Source organism: Lolium perenne, chromosome 4 (genome assembly GCF_019359855.2).
Source record: "Lolium perenne isolate Kyuss_39 chromosome 4, Kyuss_2.0, whole genome shotgun sequence".
Taxonomy (NCBI): Eukaryota; Viridiplantae; Streptophyta; class Magnoliopsida; order Poales; family Poaceae; genus Lolium; species Lolium perenne.
Window position 1 is genome coordinate 135,637,330 of NC_067247.2, and position 22,039 is coordinate 135,659,368.

General features: G+C 46.5%; 3 protein-coding genes across 3 annotated transcripts; 2 read left to right on the top strand and 1 right to left on the bottom strand.

Annotated features, from left to right (window-relative positions):
- Positions 1-327: 327 nt before the first annotated feature.
- LOC127347214 (uncharacterized) lies at positions 328-1,292 on the bottom strand. The gene is made up of 2 exons (XM_051373430.1): positions 554-1,292; positions 328-512 (listed from the first exon to the last, which is right to left on the bottom strand). The coding sequence occupies exons 1-2, from the start codon at positions 1,290-1,292 to the stop codon at positions 328-330; spliced, it is 924 nt and encodes a 307-aa protein (XP_051229390.1).
- Positions 1,293-8,808: 7,516 nt separating this feature from the next.
- On the top strand, positions 8,809-11,488 carry LOC127293986 (uncharacterized). Its single transcript, XM_051323721.2, has 2 exons — positions 8,809-10,680; positions 11,079-11,488. Exon 1 carries the CDS (start codon positions 8,901-8,903, stop codon positions 10,677-10,679), a length of 1,779 nt encoding a protein of 592 aa, XP_051179681.1. The 5' UTR covers positions 8,809-8,900; the 3' UTR covers position 10,680; positions 11,079-11,488.
- Positions 11,489-12,156: 668 nt separating this feature from the next.
- LOC127293987 (uncharacterized) lies at positions 12,157-16,887 on the top strand. Its single transcript, XM_051323722.2, has 9 exons — positions 12,157-12,322; positions 12,656-12,743; positions 13,095-13,174; positions 14,278-14,380; positions 14,491-14,647; positions 14,787-14,915; positions 15,633-15,719; positions 15,844-15,888; positions 16,219-16,887. Exons 1-9 carry the CDS (start codon positions 12,292-12,294, stop codon positions 16,483-16,485), a joined length of 987 nt encoding a protein of 328 aa, XP_051179682.1. The 5' UTR covers positions 12,157-12,291; the 3' UTR covers positions 16,486-16,887.
- The last annotated feature ends 5,152 nt before the right edge of the window (positions 16,888-22,039 follow it).

Genomic DNA, 22,039 nt, shown 5'->3' on the forward strand with positions numbered 1-22,039 from the left:
CACCATATACACTCATAGCAGGAGTAGAGGTGTTACCTCCACCGGAGAGCCTCGAACCTGGGTACGTCGACCGTGTCACTCGTCCCCATACCCGCATCCGGATACCGCCGTGAGACCATCTAGGAACCACCTTCTTTAGCCATCCTATGGCATATGCCGTGACGATACCACGACACTGCGATGCTTCTCAACTCCACCAGCTTCTGCCTATCAACGTCAACCTTGAAAATTAGGAGCTTGCACGTGGTGACCGTGTCTTCTTCCATGTCTAGCTCCAGCTTACCGGGCTTCTCGTCATCATCTTTGCCGGTGAACTCAATGCACTCTTCAGACGTATACCTCAGAAGGTCTTGGTAGGTCCAGCTCGGGATGCTTGAGTCCTTCCTCGGTCCACATCCTGCACACTTGCCAGAGCTCGCCGGATGGGGTTATGGTGAGGTACTTGGTAGGGTTGCCCCATGTTGTGACGCCGCACATGATCCTTGTCATGACCGGTGAAGGCTCGCTGAGATCTATGACATAGACAGAGCCATCAAAAATTCAAAATGCAGACCGTAAAACATGCTATCCTTGTCGTTGTAACGGACATCGTCCATGTATAGCTCATCGGATATCAATGTCCACCGCTCGTCGCCGGGCTTGGCAAAGGAGAGCTTCTGGTCTGGCATGTGTACTAACAAGACGGTGCATGTCGCTGCTGCATCGTGGCCCGTGGAGATGGCCACCCGGCAATACGCGCAATCCCGCGCCCACTCGATGAAATCTTCAGAGGCAGAAGCAGAGACGGTACCATCGTCGTTCACGAAGTTCACCTTGCAGGTGTCTATGCCTGGAAGCGTCTTGACCGACGGGAGCGTGGCCTGGACGCCGGTGACGGGGTTGTGGAGGTACGGGTCGGCGGCCTCGTCGGTAGCGAACACCCAGCCGTTTGAGGAGAAGAAGAGTCCCCTGCCGTGGTGCCGGAAGGGGACGCGGAACGTGGTGTCGGTGGAGGGGCAGTACATGGCGGCGTGGTTGGGTCCGTACTCGTCGGAGGCGTACAACAGGCACGGGCCCTGCTTCGGCGAGGGGCGGCGGAGGCGGCGGAAGGTGGAGTAGGCGTCGTGCCAGGAGGCGCAGACGGTGCCGGATCGGAAAAGGCCGGGGATATCCAGCGCCGCCATGATGATCAGCAGGAGGTCCTCCGGCAGGCTCGACCAATCGGCGCCATCGACGGCATCCAACCTGGTATCTTGCGCGTGGTTCTTGGTCGTCCTGATGGCATCGTCTGAAGACGAACATAGCGTTCCCATGATCGCGAGTAGTGTATTCGCCGGTTGCCTACCTTTTTTTCTAGGGCCTGTGCGAGATACGTTCGCGGTGTTCTAGTTCCGGGTACGGACTGTTCAAGTTCTGAGTTCCGTTCCTTTGTAGTAGTTGTGAGTTGAACCAACTCTGGGAAACCAACACCACAACAAAATAGGGCACTTAGCCAGCATAGTAGTCACACTATATCAGGAGGATTAAGCGATGGATTCCCTGCACTGAAATATCCTGGAGATTAGGATATGACTATTACCTTCTGCAAAAATGATTTTATCCTGCTTTTTATATGAAGCCAAACGACCGAACTAATATAGTGTGATGAAGGAACCCTCTTACAAAAGAAGACTAAAGCAAAACAAAAAAAAACAAGGAAAACCAAACTTGCAACCGAGGGCACTGAAACGAAATCGAAGAAAACCTGAGCTCCATGATGACGTCCGTCGCGACATCGTTGCCGAGATAGAGAAAGTCAAGGTTTACACCTGGAGCCCTATTGCGGCGAAGGTGCCCATAACGACACCCCTAAGAGGCTTACAATGCCCGTACGTGTCGCTACCGTCGGCACTGAAACATTGGTCTTTTGCCTAGAAAAACCTTCGCACCCTTCTTGGTATCTCGGGCACCCACTAACCTTGAGTTAGGCCATCAACACGCGATCTGGGAGCTGTCAAGCTTTAGCTCCACTAGCACCACAATCCCCCGCCATATGCTCCTCGCTGATGAGCGCAAAATGCAACGCGTTTTGTAGCACCTAAATGTATGAGTAGTGTTACGATTTTCGTATTTGCCCACGTTAGGGCGCACCTATTCTATTCGTTTTAGGTACTCATGGAAATAAAGAGAAGGATTTGCAACCAATGCAAAAGAGGACCAAATATGGGAAGCCATAAAGACCTTCCAACAATGAATCAAACCGAGCCAAGGCAAAAATTCGCGAAGAGCTGATTTCAGAGGTTTTAATGACCAGTGGTACGGTTAGGACCACAGTATCACCTGGCCGTACCACCCGTCATTAGCACCACCTCGTCAAATATAATCACCCCATGAAATCAGATCTGAGAAGCGAGACACAGAGCCACCAGAAAAACCACAAAACCTAGCCTCTGGGAGGGATTCAGAGGGGGAACTCGCAAGAAGGGATCCATCATCACCGCAGCTGGCATCATTGGATGCGAAGGCATGATCTTCATCGCCATCATCATTGTTAGAGTATATTTGGTAGTTATAGATTACACGGGATTGTATTAGGATTGTTTCCATATTCTCCCTAGGAGGTTTCTTAGCTTTCAAGTCTTGTACTCTATATATACTCGCCCATGAGGTGCAATACAATACCCATCATATTCCGCAATCTCTCCTCCCTCTCTATCCTTCTACATGGTATCAGAGCGGCACGCTCCTTGACCTAGCCGCCGCACAAGCTTCCGCCCGCGCCGCCCCCGGGGAGGTCAATCTCCATGGCCTACTCTGGGGGCCGCGCAACCCGTATGAGGGTTCGTTCGCCGATCTGTTGATCCGCTGCCCTCGAGTCCTCTTTTTTCCAATCCGTAGATTGGTTTTCTTTTTGCTCCGCCGGTCGCTCGACCGGCGTTTTCTTTTTTTGGTTTTGCCGATCATAGATCGGATTGAGTCGCCCACCGCCGTCATCATCACGCGCCTCTACTCCGGCATCGACTGCACCGGCCATCTTCATCAACCGCGCGGCACGGCCGCACGCGTCACACACGGGACGCCTACGTGCGACGCAGCAGGCTGTCTCGCCCGCGCGGTCTCCATCGCTGGTCCGTCTTCGCCGTCATCACCCGGGACATCACCGACAACGTCGCCAACGACTCCAATCTGCGGCACGTCGTCCACGCCATGGCGCGTACAGCGCCGCCGTCGGTCTGATCAACCGACCGCGCGCACGTCTCCGCCAAGCACGTCCCCGAGCACGCGCCTACCACCGATCGAGCTACGGGCTACCGCTGCGTCGCCCCTTCGGGCCGCAGCGCCGCCGCCTTTGGTCCATGCTACCGGCGTCCGACGCGCCTTCCAAGACGCGTACGTCGCTGGTGGCGTCCCGCTGCTGCACCGACTCGCGCCCTGCAGCTACGCCGGCCCCTCAGGCCGTGGCGTCGCTGCACGCGGTCGCCTTCGCCGTCACCCGCGCGTCGATGTCCGAGGCCACCACAGCACCGCCCCTTCGGCGCGGGTCGCCTCCATCCGCGCATGGTCTTCGTCACGCCGCTGGGTCTTCCTCGCCTACTTAGCACTCCCCCGCAGTCGTAGCGGTAGCGACGTGAACAACAGTAGCGTCGCGAACGGTCAGACTGGAGAGAAGCCGAAGGTAGGAACCAATGGGCTGACACTCCCCCGCAGTCATAGCGGGAGCATCGTGGACGGAGTTGCGTCGCGGATGCTTGGACTGTAGAGGAAGCTGGTGAGGTGCAGGCGAGGTGGTAGCCCTTGTGCCGATGTCGAGGGAGCCGAGAGCGTTGGGCGGTGCAACCTTGGTCGGGGTAGCCGCGCGAGGGGATGCCGTGGTCGATGTCGTGGTCGGGTGCCGGTGTCGAGGTAGCCGCACATGAAGCCGCAAGCGCATAGTGCGCGAGGAGAGTGACGGAGACGCGTCGAGGCAGTCGTGGAGATGGTCGATGCCGAAGTCGATGCGCCTCGAGCCGTCGAGGACGAGGTGCTGCCCTAGTTTTGCCAGAACTAGGCGCACGTCGGGGACGAAGGCATACTCCGGTTTTGCCAGAACCGAGTACGCAAAGACGAAGTCGGCGACGCGGTCGAGGCAGTCGTGGAGGCGATGCCGAAGAAGACGTTGTCAAAGCCGATGAAGACGAGACGTCCGACGCGAGTTTGCCAGACTCGGGAACGTCTCGGGGACGAAGGCACTTCCGGTGTTGCCAGTACCGGGCATGCGAGGGTAGGGAACATTACAAAGTGCGCGCCATGTCGGAGTAGACTAGTAGAGGAGGTCTCGACGACGGGTGTCGGAGAAGAGGAGCAGGTGGTGTAGTCGGGGAAGAGGCGAGGCTCGACGACGGGTGTCGGAGTAGAGTAGCAGGTGACGTAGTCGGGGAAGAGGCGAGGACGTTGGCGGTGAAGCTGTAGTGTACGAAGACGTAGAAGGCGGCTAACCCAGCGGTGACCAGGGGTGGTCATGCTGGACGCCTAGACGGGCGTTGCGGTGGTCGGCGAGCTCAGCGCGACCTGGAGCGGTTGGCGAGCCCAGCGGCGACCTGGGGTGGGGGCGTGGCGGCGGTACACGAAGTAGGCGAGGAAGACCCAGCGGCGTGACGAAGACCATGCGCGGATGGAGGCGACCCGCGCCGAAGGGGCGGCGCTGTGGTGGCCTCGGACATCGACGCACGGGTGACGGCGAAGGCGACCGCGTGCAGCGACGCCACGGCCTGAGGGGCCGGCGTAGCTGCAGGGCGCGAGTCGGTGCAGCAGCGGGATGCCACCAGCGACGTACGTGTCTTGGAAGGCGCGTCGGACGCCGGTAGCATGGACCAAAGGCGGCGGCGCTGCGGCCCGAAGGGGCGACGCAGCGGTAGCCCGTAGCTCGATCGGTGGTAGGCGCGTGCTCGGGGACGTGCTTGGCGGAGACGTGCGCGCGGTCGGTTGATCAGACCGACGGCGGCGCTGTACGCGCCATGGCGTGGACGACGTGCCGCAGATTGGAGTCGTTGGCGACGTTGTCGGTGATGTCCCGGGCGATGACGGCGAAGACGGACCAGCGATGGAGACCGCGCGGGCGAGACAGCCTGCTGCGTCGCACGTAGGCATCTCGTGTGTGACGCGTGCGGCCGTGCCGCGCGGTTGATGAAGATGGCCGGTGCAGTCGATGCCGAGGTTGGAGTAGAGGCGCGTGATGACGACGGCGGTGGGCGACTCAATCCGATCTATGATCGGCAAAACCAAAAAAAGAAAACGCCGGTCGAGCGACCGGCGGAGCAAAAAGAAAACCAATCTACGGATTGGAAAAAAAAGGACTCGAGGGCAGCGGATCAACAGATCGGCGAACGAACCCTCATACGGGTTGCGCGGCCCCCGGAGTAGGCCATGGAGATTGACCTCCCCGGGGGCGGCGCGGGCGGAAGCTTGTGCGGCGGCTAGGTCAAGGAGCGTGCCGCTCTGATACCATGTAGAAGGATAGAGAGGGAGGAGAGATTGCGGAATATGATGGATATTGTATTGCACCTCATGGGCGAGTATATATAGAGTACAAGACTTGGAAGCTAATAAACCTCCTAGGGAGAATATGGAAACAATCCTAATACAATCCCATGTAATCTATAACTACCAAATATACTCTAACAGCTCTCTATCCTTCTACAATCATCATCCTCATCGTCATCATCACCACCATCATCATTGGGCATCTTGTTGTAATCCTTAACCTTGAGTTGGAGCTGTACTTGTATCCATTCGATCTTCCATTTTCTATTCATATATTCATGATGATGTGATTTTCCTTCATGTGTGAGTAGATTTATTTTTGGGAATATGGAGAGAAACTATAGCTAAATTTTGAAATGAAACAAAGTTTGTTAATTGTCAAATAGTTATGAAGTGTGTTGGTTCTTATCAATGATGTTGTGGGTTGTCAACCACATAATATTTGTATACGGGACTTTGGTAAGAATCATATGGCGGCTAGGAGCTAGTAATCATGGTTGGGGACACACGCCTTTGGGAACTAGGTTTACTTTGTATCGCTAAGATTTGTTGGGCTGGGCCTTGCCCGCCTCAGGCTACTGGAGGAATATTCTACTACTGTAGCTTTTTTCATTTATATCATGTATTATCGGCTATTCGGGTATGAGAGGAGAAAACCCGAATTTCCCAAATAAAATTGGGTATTTGGAATTGCCACCCGAATACATGTTCGAGTTTTTCGGGTTCGGGCTATACGGGTTTGGGTCTGGGTAATTCTGGTTCGGGTTCGTGTATCGGGTTTTATGACCACCATGAATCGACGCCACACGTACATGCACTACCCTTACCACGATGCCCAAGCTGGCTCGTCAGCCTGTGCACGAGAAGGAAGAAAGGAGGAAAGGGGAACCCACCGCCGCCCGCGTCTATCCTTCGGCCAACGGCAACGTGAAGGAAGACATGACAAGGAGGAGGCCTAGGTCAGGTGGTGTCTAGGGTTCCCTCTCTTCGCTCACGGGAGGGAAGCGAGAGGGATGGAGGGGAAAGGGGGGCTAGGTGTGTTTGCATCCTTCGTTGGTTCAATATTGACATGATATTAGTACTATCATTTTTTGTGTTTCTTTCGTAATACTAGTAGTATTACTAGCATTCTCGCGAATCAAACAATCTTCACAGTTTGTATTTGTTTTAAAGTCCTTCTTGTGCACATGTATCTATCATATTACTACATTTTCATGAACTCCTGAGTGGCCTTGCAAAATCAAGTATAGATGGAGGAAGTACTTCAATGGGTTATCCAATGATGGAAATGGGACCAATATGCCTGAGTTTGATGACTCCTTTGATGACACCAACAGAAGTTTCATGCCAAGGATCCAAGATCTTGAGGTTAAGGAGGCCTGAAAAGGATGAAAGGAGGAAAGTCTCTAGGTCCTGATGATGTCCCAACTGACGTGTAGAGAAGCCTTTGACACATGGAAATAGTATGGCTCACTAAGCTATTCAACCATATTTTTTTGGTGGAACAAGATGCCTCAAGAGTGGACAAAGAGCATATTAGTACATGCCTTCAAAAATAAAGGATATATTAAAATTTGTACAAATTACCAAGGAATTAAGCTTAAAATCCATGCTATGAAGCTTTGGTAGAGATTCATTGAGCATCGCTTGAGGAGAGTGACAAATATCACTAAAAGCCTATTCGGTTTTATGCCCAGAAGATCGATTGTGGAGGCGGTTTTCTTAATTCGCCATGTCATGGAGGGATATAGAGAGTATAAGAAGGACCTACATATGGTCTTCATAGACTTGAAGAAGGCATATGACAAGATAACAAGGACGGTCTTGTAGTGGGCGCTAGAGAAACACAAAGTTTCAAAAAAGTACATTATACTCATAAGAGATATGCATGATAATGTTGTGACAAGTGTTCACACATGTGATAGTGAGACCGATACCTTTTCAATCACTATGGTACTAAATCAAGGGTCAACTTTGAGCTCATACATGTTTTCCTAAGTGATGGATGAGGTGATGAAGGATATACAAGGTGATATTTCTTGGTGTCTGCTCCTTGCTGATGATGTGGTGCTAATGGATGAGACCAGGGTTGGCGCAAAAGGAAACTAGAGCTATGGAGGCAGACTTTGGAATCAAAGAGATATAGAATTAGCAGGGCTAAGTCCGAGTACTTGCGATGCGACTTTAGTTGTGTTATGTACAAAGACGAAGATGTTTATTTAGAAGGACAAATAGTGCCTAAGAGGGACACCTTCCGATACTTGGAATCAATGCTGCGAAGCAATTGTGATATCGATGAAAATATTTGACATAGGATCAAGGCAAGATGGTTGACGGGGCGACAAGCATATCGCATCCTATTTGACAAGAAGGTCCCACGAAAGATAAATGGTTAATTCTATAGGACGTCAATCAGAGCGGGGATGATATGCATAGCAGAATGTTGGTCCACTAAAAGATAACATGTCCAACATATGAGTGTTGCGGAGATGCGCATACTACGGTGGATGTGTGGTCATACAAGAAAGGACCGGATGGGTAACGAGGTATTACGAGATAGGTTAGGGGTGGCACCGGTCGACGAGAAGCTAGTCCAACGCCGACAAAGGTGGTTTGTGTATATCCAACGAAGGCCTTCAGATGCACTGGTTAACAATGAAATTCTAAAAAGTATGGAAAATACAAGTAGAGGTAGAGGACAATCAAAATTAACATGTGTAGAAGCTTTAAAAAAACATGAGGAATTAAAATGTCCCTAAAGATTTAACTCTTGGTAGAACCACATGAATGAAAATCCATGATCAATATGTCGAAATCTTAGTTTACTTTTTCTTTTCTTTTTACCATCTCTCCTTGTTTTGACTTTTGTTTATGTTTTCGTTGGATTTTATATCTAGCCTACCTAATTTGCTCTGGAAGCAGGCTTTGTTGCCGTTGTTGATGATGATTCCAATGGATTTATATTTTCTTTTTATACACACTCTTTTTTTACTAGAAGAATGACATTTAAATCTTCTACCAATATGATAATTTCCCTAAATTAGTGTGAAGCACCCAAAGATATATGTGTGCATATCTCTATGGATTTGATTCAGTCATTAATGCATTCAGTCATACCACTTTTATTATTCGTGGGTTTTAATACGGAGTAAGAATCATTTGTTCAAAAGAATCCCTAAACAGTGTGAAAATAAATCTGACAATAACTTAGAGATTAACTTGTAGCGTCGTCGTCGGCCCAATTGCCGTTTCAGAAATTGAATGCTGACTCGTTTGACAGACGCAGATCTCGATAACTGCCAATCCCCTCCAACGGCTACCCATCTCCTTTCTCTCCAAGCCCCCCATGCCGTTGCCTCCTTGACCCCATTCCATCTTCTCCCTCGCCGCCGCGCCTGCCCACCGCCGCCGCCGCCGTCGCCATGCCCAGGCCATCCTCCACGTCCCAGCCCAGGAGGGCCTCCCCGTCGCCCACCCCATCCCCAGCCACCGCGCCCAAGCCCAACAAGAACCTCGGCAGCGCGCAGCGCCGCCGCAGCCCGCTGTCGGACCTCAACTCCGGGGACGCCTCCGCCGCGCGGGCCGGCTGCTTCCGCTTCCTCCTCTCCTCCGCCTCGGCCTCCAAGTCCAGATGCCCCTCCACCCCGCGGACCCCCGCGTCCGGCCCGCCACGGCCCCGCCCGGAGACCACGCGGCGGGTTAACCGTCTGCCAGATCAAGAATCGAGAACCAAGACGGAGCAGTGGCCCAGAAGTCGAAGGGAGGACCCGATCGGCGGCCAGATCAGGAGGGTCGAGCCCACCACCAAGAAGAAGGGGCTGGCGAGGAGGGGCCAGCAGCAGCTGGAGGCCCTGACGCCGGAGAGGAAGGCGGACGCGGGGGGCACGCCGTCGTCCTCCGCGACGCCGCCGGTCCACGCGTCGATCTCGCCCGAGGTGCTGGCGGGCGGGGCGGCGACGCCGGCGTGCTTCGCGGCCGGCCACCACGTCGTGCCGGGCGTCCGCGACCGGCGCAAGCGCCGCGCGAGGGGCATCCTCGACATCGCCGGGGAGGGTACGAGCACGAGCTCGGAGCTCGGCTCCGACCCGTCCCGGGCGTCGATCCACTGGCTCTCGTCCTCCCAGCTGGGCGAGGCCGTGACCCGTTCGACGAATTGCGCAAAGGAGGCGTCCGCCATCTGGCTCGCATCTCCCCGTGATGAAGGTCTGCTCGACGACGAGATCTTCCTGCCCAGATGCTCGTCGGAGGACGCGTTCTGGCGGCTGTCCCCTGACTACACAGGGTTGCTGGGCTCGCCGGTGCTCGGAGGTCTACTGGATTTCGACACGCCGGGGTCGGAAACCACACCGTCATCGGGATTTCTTCCTGTGGAGAAGACGCCGAGCACCGGTGACAGCATTAGCCCCTTCTCGCTTATTGTGAAGAGGGCATCGTCGCAATCGTCCAGACTGAGTTCTTTGTGTGCCCAGCAACGACTTGGCAGCTATTGCTGCGATTCGGCAGCGGATCCGACTCCAATTTCTAGAGAGTCGTGGCCTGAAAATGCAAGCACTGGCAAGTGCTCGGGGTTAGCAAGGGTTAGCAGTCGCCTTGTGGCGAGGATGGATCCAGTGGTAGAATGCGTGGAGATGATGACTTTGTCCCCCAGGCCCGGGGATGCTGATTATGATGGAAATGAAGCTCTGCCTGCTCAGATCAGCTTCCAGTTTGCCGGTGCGCCAACACCTCTGGAATCCATAGACCTGAGCTCTTTTAAGAGATCTCCTTGTGAGATAGAATTGAAGGGGAAGGAGGTGAGTTTTCGGAAGCCAGTCTCATCGACTGAGACTCGGATCTCTTGGCGGGAAGGGCTAGTTAGCAGAATGTTTGATATGGGTGACTTGGACTGCTGCAGATGGTTTTCTGATGACGAAGACGGACCAGTTCTCCTGGGCAATGCCGAGGCGTTGCCTGATACATTGCCTGATACCACATTTCAGCATATTAGTGCTTCCTGCCAGCAAGAGGATGGCGAGCGATCAGGCTTCGGTTCTGTTGAGTTCAGTAGCAATGGTGGTGGAGAACTAAATTATGACAGTAAGGCTACTCCGAACCCTGTTCAAGTTGCAGAGTCTATGAGAGCAGAAGGATTCGAGCTCGTCTCGTCCGATGACTCGGACTGCTGGACTCTCTTGTACAAGAATGGCTTGTTCGAAACATGAGGTTAGGGTTATACCCTGTCCAGATGTTGTGTACTAGATTGCTAGTTAGTATATCAGGAGGACCATGGCAAGCACAGGATTTTGTGATCTTGTATTTTGCCCCAGCCTTGTACTTATTTCGAGAGATGAGTTTTTCTTTATATTCCTCAGTGGTACATGTAAAGTATGTCGGCAGATGAATATTTGTTTCTATCACTCCTGGTTTGTCACAGTTCAGAACAACATGAGTATAGCAGCAGCGTTTGGCTGTGAACAACTGTGCATCCCAAAGCATTGATCTGAAGCTCAGTCTGTAAACTACAGTTTTGCCATTGCTGGTTAGTGATGTTTTGAGCTGCTTACATCCAAGGTGAATCTACTATTCTCACAGTCTGCTGACTTAGTGCTCCTTGCCTGCAGGAGGATGGCGACCGATCCAGCTTTGACTCTGTTGAGTTGAGCTACAATGGTGGTGGTGAACTTAATTATGACAGTTAGACAGTAAGGCTCTACCAAACCCTGTTCAAGTTGCGGAGTCTATGAGACCAGAGGATCCGAGCTCTTCTTGTCCGGCGACTCAGACTTCTGGACTCTCTTGTCCAAGAATGGCTTTGTTTGAAACATGAGGCAAAAGAATGGCTTGTTCAGGTGTTGTGTTCTTTCAGGAGAAGCATTTCAAGCACAGGTTTCTGGGATCTTGTGTTTACCCCAGCCTTGTACTTATTTCTAGAGTTGAGTCTCTCTTTATGTTTTTCAGTGGTACATGTAAATATATTGTGCTCTATCAGGAGAAGCATTTCAAGCACAGGTTTGTGGGATGTTGTGTTTGCCCCAGCCTTGTACTTATTTCCAGATATGAGTTCTTCTTTAAGTTTTTTCAGTGGTACATGTAAATTATGCTGGCAGATGAATGAAATTGTACTTATTCCAGAGATTAGTTTTTCTTTATGTTTTTCAGTGGTACATGTAAATTATGTTGGCAGATGAATGAATTTGATTCTGGAATAATGAAATCACTCCCGGATCATTTGGACAATTCAGATTTCAGAGCAACGTGACTATAACAGCAGCTGCTGGCTGTCCTTCTAGAAAAATTAATCTGTGCATCCAGAAACATTAATCTGGAGCTCAATCTGTGAACTACTAGCTGGTTAGTGTTGCTGTGAACTGCTGATGTCTACTTGAATCTGCTAGATTGATAGTCAGATGAATTCTTGACTGTTAAACCTTCAGATGGGCGTGGTTCACTCTGTTCAATGTTCACTTCTGTCCTGTATCCACCATCCTGCTGGCCGGCTGCACTTCAGTCTGTTCAGCGCTGACTGCAGCCGCCGCCGGCCATGCTCCGGCGCTCGCCGGTGAAGACGCGGCCTGCCGTGAATAGAAGCGTGCCGGGTGCACACGTGCATTGGTGACACGGCAGATGCGTGCATTGGTGATACGCTGCGCTTCGTCGTGCAACTGAAATGCGGGCCCTGAATGTCAGGAACAAACCCTATCCCCCTCTCCAACGCTTGGACCTGGACTCCTGGCGGCGTGCCTCTATCAGTCCCATTCGCCGGCGCGGTCGTGGAAACTGAGATTAGGGTTTATCGGCGAGGGTAGAGAGAGCAAGAAGTAGAAGAGGGTGGCGATGATGGCCTGCAGGCTACGGCTCAACCAGCGTGAGAGGCCCCTCCTATCTCTTCTCCCCTTCTCTTTTTCTGCAAGCAAGACCAAAGCTTCGCCGCCGCCATCCTTTGTTACCTTCTTTTAACTCTTCCTGCAGCTCTAGCGAAAATGAGAGTAAAAGTTGTCTCCCCATTCATTTTCACCATTCCTGAATTTGTCTGTGCTCCCCTCTTCTTTCAATGAAAAGCAGAGCTCCTGCCGTTGAGTCTCAAAAAGAATTTGTCTGTGCCCATAAAATTATCAGTTGTTAGAAATGTTTCTTCTGCCGGGAACCAGTATACTGATTTCGTTGTTTAACCAACTAGTTATTCTCTTTTCTTCCACAGTTAGGCTGGTTGGAGTCCGGCCGGCCTGCTGCACTCCGGCCCGGGCGCTCGCGGCGGTGAAATCCCAAAAGATTCAGCCCCCCAAGAAGTAAAGTTCCGAACCCTCCGATATATGTGTATTTCTTCTAGGATGATTGTGCTAGCAGGACATTTGGAACATCAATAAGCATGTCATGGCGGCAGCATTAGATGCTAGATTCCAAGGTGTTTGTGTAGTAATATGATAAGATGCATCAGTTTCAGCCTCTAGGTAGTTCCTGCGTTATTTATTAGTCTGTTTGAACCTGACAACTTCACTTTCGTTTCTTATTGAAGTGGCACTTATCACAGTTCAGTTATAGGAGGGACAAAATTTTGGTGTTGACAGGATGTTGGCTTTCAATCTCGTAGGAATATATTTTTCCAACTAATATTTTTTTGTTCTTCTAATCTAACTCAGGAAAAAGCGATTGGATGAAGTGTGCCTTGAGAGGTTTCAACAATACAGCAGAACATACATCCAGTCATGGATCATTCAGGGTTAGTTCTTCCTTCCTACATGGTAATCCATAACCTACATACTTGCATTATTTGATTGGGTACTTTACAAAACCTAGACTTCAAAAGGCTAGCTCGGTTCATGCCAAATAGGCCAAAATATATGGGAGTGCTATGAGCTTCATGATAATCCAAATTTAGGAACAATGAACTCAGCCCATGAGAATGTCTACTCTTGCTCATATGTTGATAAAACTAGATTAGCAAACCTCGTAAGAAAAGACGCTCTTCTGAAACGAAGGTCATATTGATTTTCACTGAATTCAGGAGGCTGGCAGTGAACAATTGCGCCTGCTGCTCAGTGAGAAAGTGCTTCGTGCGGCAGAGAAGTGCAATAAATTGTTTCTTGGTATTCGTTGACCCTTCCTATCTGACAGAGTTGGTCCAGACCACTGAGGGGGTTGATCTGGATGAGTAATCCCATGTACATGTTGACCAACTAGTTGAACCACGGCCAGGGCAACATTGGCTCAGTGGCCCCAGCCAGTAATACCATTTTTTGCTGTGTCTGTAAGGTGGAATGATGGAAGCCATCTCCTTCTCGAGCACACATTTTCTCATGAAGAGCTGTTCTCACTGATTCAAGCAAGGCAACATTTGTTCATGAAGAGCTGTTCACACTAATTAAGCAAGGCAATATTCCTCTTTTGCTCTGGGACGTTGAAGGTTTTTTCTTCTCCAGCCTTTCTGGACAAAGTGTTGGCAAGCTATGGCGCATGACCACATGCAGCTCCCGGCTTCCTGTTACTTCTCTTGCGAACAATGCGTATGTGGTATCTGACTATGCATGCGTTCAGCGTTTTCATCTGCGCTAAATGCTTAAGATATGTTCTGTGGAATTGGTTGGGTGGAATTGGTTGGGTGTGGGTGGAATTGGTTGGGTGAAATTTGAAATTGGGGCATTTGCACTTCGCTACTGAAGTATGCCGCTCTCATGCTACTGCCACATTTCACTTGTGCAAGTAATATTTGCAATTACTTACACACTTACCATTTGTCACTGTGACCTTTGAACCTTATATATTTATTTGTACAGCCATATCTGGTAAATTATCCTCCATTATTCAACTTTTTGAATTTTATAGGTAAAGTCCATGTGAACGGCAGGGTTGTCAACAAAGCTGGAACACAAGTATCTGACAAGTCAGTCATAGAAATCAAGGCTGAAATCCCAAAATATGTATGTAGGTGATGCTCTAAATAATTAGCTTTGTATTTTGGCTCATTATGCTTTAAAAGTTAAAGCAACTCTGTTTCACCAAATTTATAATCATATCATTTGTTGCGACCTAATTCAGAGCTGGGCATAAGCTTGAGGCAGCAATCAAAGAATTTGGAGTTGACTGTGATGGAAAGGTAGCCCTTGATTCAGGGCTGTCTACAGGTGGTTTTACGGACTGTTTACTTCAGCATGGGGCATCACATGTGTACGGTGTCGATGTTGGTTATGGACAGGTTACGATTACTCACTGGGATGTTCACTTTTAATCTAGCTACTATGTTCCTCTTCTTTGTTTGTCAGGTGAACGTGGTTGCTACCTGTTGGAGGAGCAGCATAACTATTTAAATCTTGATGTGTTCTACTTTATTTCAGGTGGCTGAAAAAATCCGTGTGCATGAACATGTTTCAGTAATTGAACGTACAAATTTAAGACATCTTGATAAGCTACCACAACTGGTTGACTTGGTGACGCTGGACCTCTCATTCATCTCAATTCTTGTGGTATAATTTCGTAGCCTTATCATATGTTTATATTTCACTATTCTTAGAAAAGTTATTAATTTTTTGCAGTTAATGAAAGAGTGCACTAGGTTTTTTTTTTAATTTGTTGTTCTGTTCTTTAATTGGTGCTTCTGTGCATGCGATTCCTTTTTGTAATGCTTTCTCATTACAGTTAGTGTGATGTAAAATATGAGCATGCTGTCAATCCAGTTTTTGTGAAATTGTCTGTGGTTCATCCTGTAAAGCGACCCAATTAACTGCACAAATGGCTGACCTAATCGCATCAGCGCAAGCCTTGTAGCCATAGGGTTGTAATTTGTATTTGCGCACTAGGTCAACTTTATACTGAATCAAAAGAGTAATGCATGCGTTAGGAATAAAATGTGCTGTCCTGTGATAAACTGGTAAGAGAAAGTGTATCTTTGTAGCTGTAGGGTTGTAGTTTGTATTCACGTACTGGATCAGCTTTACTGAACCAAAAGAGTAATGTATTGGGAAGAAATTGATATGGTTTTGTGGTAAACTGGTAATAACAAAGTGCACACCCCTATGCAATTCAAGTCTGTGCTGTTTTTCATGTTCTCTAATATTTTGCATGCCTAGGGCGTTTCGTTTTTTCAATATTTTGCATGCATAAGGTACTTCACTCTCAGCTTAGAGAAATTACTATAACATACATGTTATCTAGTATTCAGTCATACTATCTGTGGAATCTAGGTTATGCCTGCTGTGGTCAAAGTAATGAAGACAGACTCGACATTGATAACACTTATCAAGCCTCAGTTTGAAGCTCGTAGATCTCAGGTATAAAAGTGGGCAGGTTTCATCTTAGTTTACTTTATAATTTTTCGGTTGAAAAATCGGCTGGATAGGCACAATAATACTGATGAATAGGCTACTGAAATGTATCTGGTTTTATCCTGTTCAGGTAGGAAAAGGTGGGATTGTTCGAGACCCTCTGGTTCATAAAGAGGTATATTTTTGCTTTCATTGGCTATCATGTTTCGTGCCTTACCAATGCCACCAAAGTTTTTCAAGGATTATTTGTTATTACTTTATCCTTTATATGATTTTCCTTAGCTAAGGCTACTATGACTCCGCTGCTTGCTCATGATAGGTTCCTATTTTGAAATCCCCAGCAAATAGCATTACTTCCAAATAAGAAAACATTCCCCTAAGAATATAACACTATCCTGAGAAAGGGTCCATGCATTCAGTGTTTATTTGTTGTCCCCTTTTACTTGAAGTTCCTTTCCTTGAGTTGTTATTGGAAGAATTATCCATTCAACCAAATTCATTACAGGTGTTGGATAGGATAATTTCAGGCATAGAGAAGTTTGGGTTCCGCAATGAGGGTTGGATCGAGTCTCCGCTAAAGGGTGCGGAAGGGAACATAGAGTTTCTTGCCTGCTTCGAAAGGATCTCAATGCCAGAGGCAGGGGCAGAGGCAGTAACACAGGCAGATGCACAGGTGGAGGCAGAGGCAGTAACACAAGTAGATGCACAGACGGAGGCAGAGGCAGTAACACAGGCAGATGCACAGGCAGAGGCAGAGGCAGAGAAAAAATGATTAATATTATGTCTATGTCATGCCAGATTTGGTTAGAGAACTAGCTGGAACGAGGGATCGTTGTTTTTCGCACTATTACGCAGAAGTATCTGGATTCCGTCAAATCAGGTTGCACTGGGTTTTTTTTGCATATGCCACTCTGAAAGTTCAAAATTTGTGTTTGGCAAGATCGACAAAGTAGATCCAGACATGACAGTGAGATACTCAGTTGTATACAAAATTGACTTTTTGGTGGAAATACAAAACTAAATTGCCAGATTTGGTTTCTGTTCACCGAGAATGTGAGAATGTATTTGTTTATCTCAACATATGGAATTTGCTTGTTGTTAACTGAGAATGTGAGAACAGTTCTTACATTCTGTACATCTGTGATTTAGCTATGTTATATTTGTTAAACTTTAACTGTGAAGGAGCAGTGCAGTTTATTCCACTATTGTTGACAATTTTCTTTGTAATTTTCCATGGGTTACAACTGTACATGCAGTCAATAGATGGTGAATAGCCACAGGTACCATGTAACTTTGACAAAATATTCTGTTCTTCGAGAACAAGAATCTGGTGTACAATGATATGAGGTCGGTGATATCTGTGCCTACTGATTCACATTGACCCCTGGAAATATGGCTAGTTCTTGGAAGATTTGCATGGACAGATGGTACAGCCTGAGCACTCATCTGTACTTCAATTGCTAGATGATAATATACTAAGCTGGAATCATCTTAAGGGATCAATATTAATGATCCAAGTAGGATATGCATCCTGACAATGTTCCCCAGAAAGCGAATTTTGTCCTCTTATTTCTGCTGTCGTGTATTTACGCAAGCAAGTGAAATAATAATACAAATACGATAGAAGTACTTTTGAGACAAATTGAAGTGGTTTTATATGTTCAGTCATAGTATTTATGATAGATAGCGAACTTTTAAAGATTCGGTACATGCAAGCAAAACCTTTTTTCTTGAATGGAGGGATAATAAAGAAGCGAACTGATTCGGTTAACACTCTTTACATAAATGAGAATCATCAAAAGTTCAGCCATTGGTCTATAATTACAGTACAAAGTGGTTTACTGTGGGTTTTTCTTGGAGTTAAAGACAAAATATAACATCTGAAGAATTATCAACTAATCTCTATGGCTATGCACGCTAGTGGACTTTTATCAACCAATCTGCCAATCTCTATTGACCAGAATGCATAAGGCATACTAATATGGCATTGACAAGATTAAAAGTATGATAAGTACATCATCGCATTATTATCATTATTACTCAAGGTCAAGTCAGCAACTAAAGTATGGATGCGTACTGGAGTATGCTTTTATTGACAGGCTCCCCATGCGTGCAGCTACCTTGGTGCCCTAGCCTATGAACATTATAAATTGCGCTATTCACAGTAAGCAAACTGAATTTCCAGTTAGTGTATTTCCTTGCCCAAACAAAATGCTTGACAGAGCAAGAATGAATATGATAAAAAAATTAACATATTCCATTTTGATGACAGGTTCTTTGAATTGAACATGGAGCATGTAGCTTTACTAGGAATCAAAAAACCAAGAGAAAAAGATTCAATGCATCCACTCAACATCACTAAATTGTGACCATGTGGAGTGCTATCAAATCAGAGACCAACTTGCTTAGGTTGTCTGCTTGGCAATGTACAACGAACAAATATGTTCCTACGGACCCATACCTACAATAGTGGTGTTGACGTCTGGGTAATATGATCCCAATTATAGAAGATTTGAAGGAGAATGGTTTTTTTGGCTCCCCAGCTTCTATGATTCCTTCCATTGAAGCTAAAAAAAGTGCATTTGAAATTTTACAGTAAAAATAAACTTCCTTGTGTGTATACAAATAAGAACAAAAAAAAAGACAAATGCACTGATTTTGACTTTGCAAGTATCCAATGCAAGACTTCCGATCCAATTTACAGCTATGACAACCAAAAACATCTCATAGCAGGAACCAAAACGTTGCAACATACTCTAATGAGACATTACTTTCAGATTCAATCAAGTAACTACATGCATCCCACCGTATCACATTTGAGAATGGATATAGTAGAAGACAATGGAACTCTTATTTACTACATAGGTCGCTATATTTCTTTTTGTGTAGCCCAAAAATGAAATCATTTTTTCGTGAAATGTTACATTTATTTTGCATGTAAAATTTAATGTTAAAATGTGATGGTTGTGTACACATATGACATATGACAAGACAGATCGCCTTTCCGGGTCTCCGCCATCTTTTATATAGGTTGATGACAAAAAAAAAATAGAGTACACAACCGGGAAAATCAAAGTGTAGCCCGAGCTACATATCTCTTGTTTATTTTACAAAATTCGAATTCAACATTTAAAGTTTCAAAAAATCTGAATGTAGCTAATGATGTGCAAAATTTCAGGATGAAATACATTATATTAGAGGCTACACAAAAACAACAAATTCTGACAAATGTTGGAGGTTTCAAACTCTATACTGTTTCAGATCCATGGATTTATGAATTTTGTACATCCCAAAATACTGAGTCTTTCGTATTGATTTTTTTCACAATCGTAGAGTACATCATTGTCTACCTATAGAATATTTATTCCTAATTTTTTGAAACTATAAAATACTGTTTTCAAATTTTCGAAAAAGAGCTCCATGTAACCTAAGCTACAAAATGCCGCACTCGTAGACAACCATGTGAATAAAGAAGTAGACTTCCTAGACGAAAAAAGTAAAATAGAAAGTAGGAAGACTATGGTAAATTGGTGTATAGCCAGCTCTACAACACATCTATCCCACCAGAGCAAAGTTTTCTCACTATTCCCCTTTCTCTCTCATTATTCGTGGAAGGCAATCCCGATAGAAGTAGCCATACAGAAAAAAAAACAAGTCTAAGGCCTCATGCCTCGCGATAGTTCCTCTACCAGACTACAACTAACTCTTTAAAGGAAAAACAAGAATAAAATACACAAATCCTAGGCAAAGCCTTCAAGAAGGAATTGCCGCACGTGCGTCGATGATGATGAGTCCAATTGTATGTCGATCTCAGGATTTTCATCCCTCCAAGCCGAGCTCTGAGCCACCACATTCAACAAGGGCACGGCGCTGACACACGTCGGCATTACCCGATGGTAATCAAATGTTTCCACCGGAATGTGCAATCTCGATGTTATTGTTTTGCATTGCCTGATGTAGTCTCCATTATTGGGTGTAGTCAACATCATCCATTCATGATCTGTTTTTTTAGTTTTCACCAAATATGTACATACGATTAGTTAGATTTATTCGCAAAAAAAGATCAATTACAACCAGCATGGAAGTGATGTATATTGTCGCCGTGAAATAATATTAGCATCATTACATCTCCAATACTTGTCACTTAAGACAACAAGTTAACTAACATCGACTTACCACAAATGAGCTATTGAATTTCACATCTCACAAGATAACATGTATAATTTTGTACAAATATATTAGATTGTACTTGTCCTGTAGGAGACTACAAAAGAAATTGCAAGAGTTTCTCGGGAATAGATCTTCAAAATGACTATTATTTACTCATGTGGCACTACGTGAGGGTTACATAACAATCATAAGGATGAACATTGATCTAAACGTATTCCTAAATATCATGTGCTTGCTTGGTAAATGATGAGCACATCACACCTCTTATGTTTATATAGTGGACATTAGGATCTTACTATCTACCTAATAATTTGTTTTTTCTAGAGTGGGTTGGAGGTTAGTTGCAATGGATATAACTTAGAATATATAGCCAAAGGGCATGCATGTACATTTTCATGGGCATCACCATTAAATTACACTTAAAATTATTTGAATAAAGATTAACTACATCCGTGACTAGCTTTTGCTTCATATAGAGGATAATTTCATAGACTTGAAAACACTATTATATTAGGCAATATGACAGACTTTGGAATTCTCGCTAGGGGTGTTTTCTGAATAACCTTTTACTATAGATCATTTTTATATGCTTTCTATATGCAATTACAAGCACAATAAATAATAGCTATGTCAGATGTTATTTTTAGTTATACACTAGTAATTTGTATATCTAACTAATATGTAATGGTTAATTACATGCATTTAATCTATGTAAATCATGTGGGTCCACTCACATGAATACATGCGTGCATGGGTGCGCTTATATTTTCCTAAGTAACAACAGTGATAACAAATAATTACATATCCCATTGCATATTTGTAATAAATTTTTTGCAGTGACTTTGGAGCTCTTAAGATTATGTCTGCACACGTGCCAACCATCTAAACCATATAGGAGCATTCTAGAGTACTCTACGAATATCTCATCTCTAAATATTTCATGCTACACCTGAAATATATAATTCCAGAACATGCAGAGGCTGGGTGTAATTGCTTTTCAAAGTAATAAAGCATTCATTATCGAAAAAATATATAATTCTAGAACTTTGCCTAATTGAGTAAAATTCTCTCTAAATTTTGCTACCGGAGGAAATAAGATGATTTGAATGCTTAGACACATTTGGCTATCCATGTCTCCCCTAAGATAACAAGTTGTCTCACGCCGATCCCGGGAGGACGCGTGGAGGCATCATGATGGTGCATGCGCCTCTAAGGAACGATCCCACCGATCGTTGGGTCGCCAAATTCTCTGTGTGCACATGCACCACCGGCTCTCGCTATACACTGCATCGATGAACAACGCTTGGACCCGGCCCATGCTCAGTCCTTCGCGTCATCGACCTCAAGTCAATTTGCACTCAGCAAGAGCATCCATGTGCGAGTCCTGCGGTCCTGCCTCCCGCACAAGGCCGGTCCTAGGGCAAATCAATCGGAAGGGGATTTCATGCACATGAGCACCAATGCTCCCGCCAGCTGGTGCTCTGTGATTCGCTGATTTTCGTGTTGGTAGTTGTGCCAGAAATATTTTGCAGGAAATACGCACGCTTGAAAAATCCTATATACCATCTGTTCCGTATTGGACTACACTGCCACGATCAGAAGTTTGGTGAGACGGTGCGGCCCCCCGGAAGTCAGCTGTGTCAGCTGTTATGCCTGCACATAGTGTGGACAACGGTGCTCAGTGGCATTCAATTTGATGTCCTGCTGCCAGCTGCCCTATTTAAAATTTGAGTTCCGCCTTCTGAATTTTGGGGGTGCTGGGAACTTGACCCGCACTACTGCTCCTTCGTCTATATCTATGGTCTGAAGTTCAACTCTGCAGTCATAAGATTAGAGTAACTAAATTCTTAAGCTTAGGGTATTTTCAGCGGCCCGACGCATTTAGTAACTACATTTAGGGTATCTTGAGCGGTCCGATGCATTTCGGTCAAGTCACCAAAAATGATCGTGTGTGTCTGTTTTTGTCGGCGCCGTGGACACGAAGTTGATCGTCGGGCCATGATTGATCGTTTGCGTCTCGGGGGGCCCCCAATGGCCTGGCGTATTTCTTATTTTGTAGGTATTTTTTCATTGATAGATAAACACATATTACATATGTTTTGAGACATATATAAATTGTAAATAGTGTAAAATGAGTAAACCTAACTTGTGGCTTC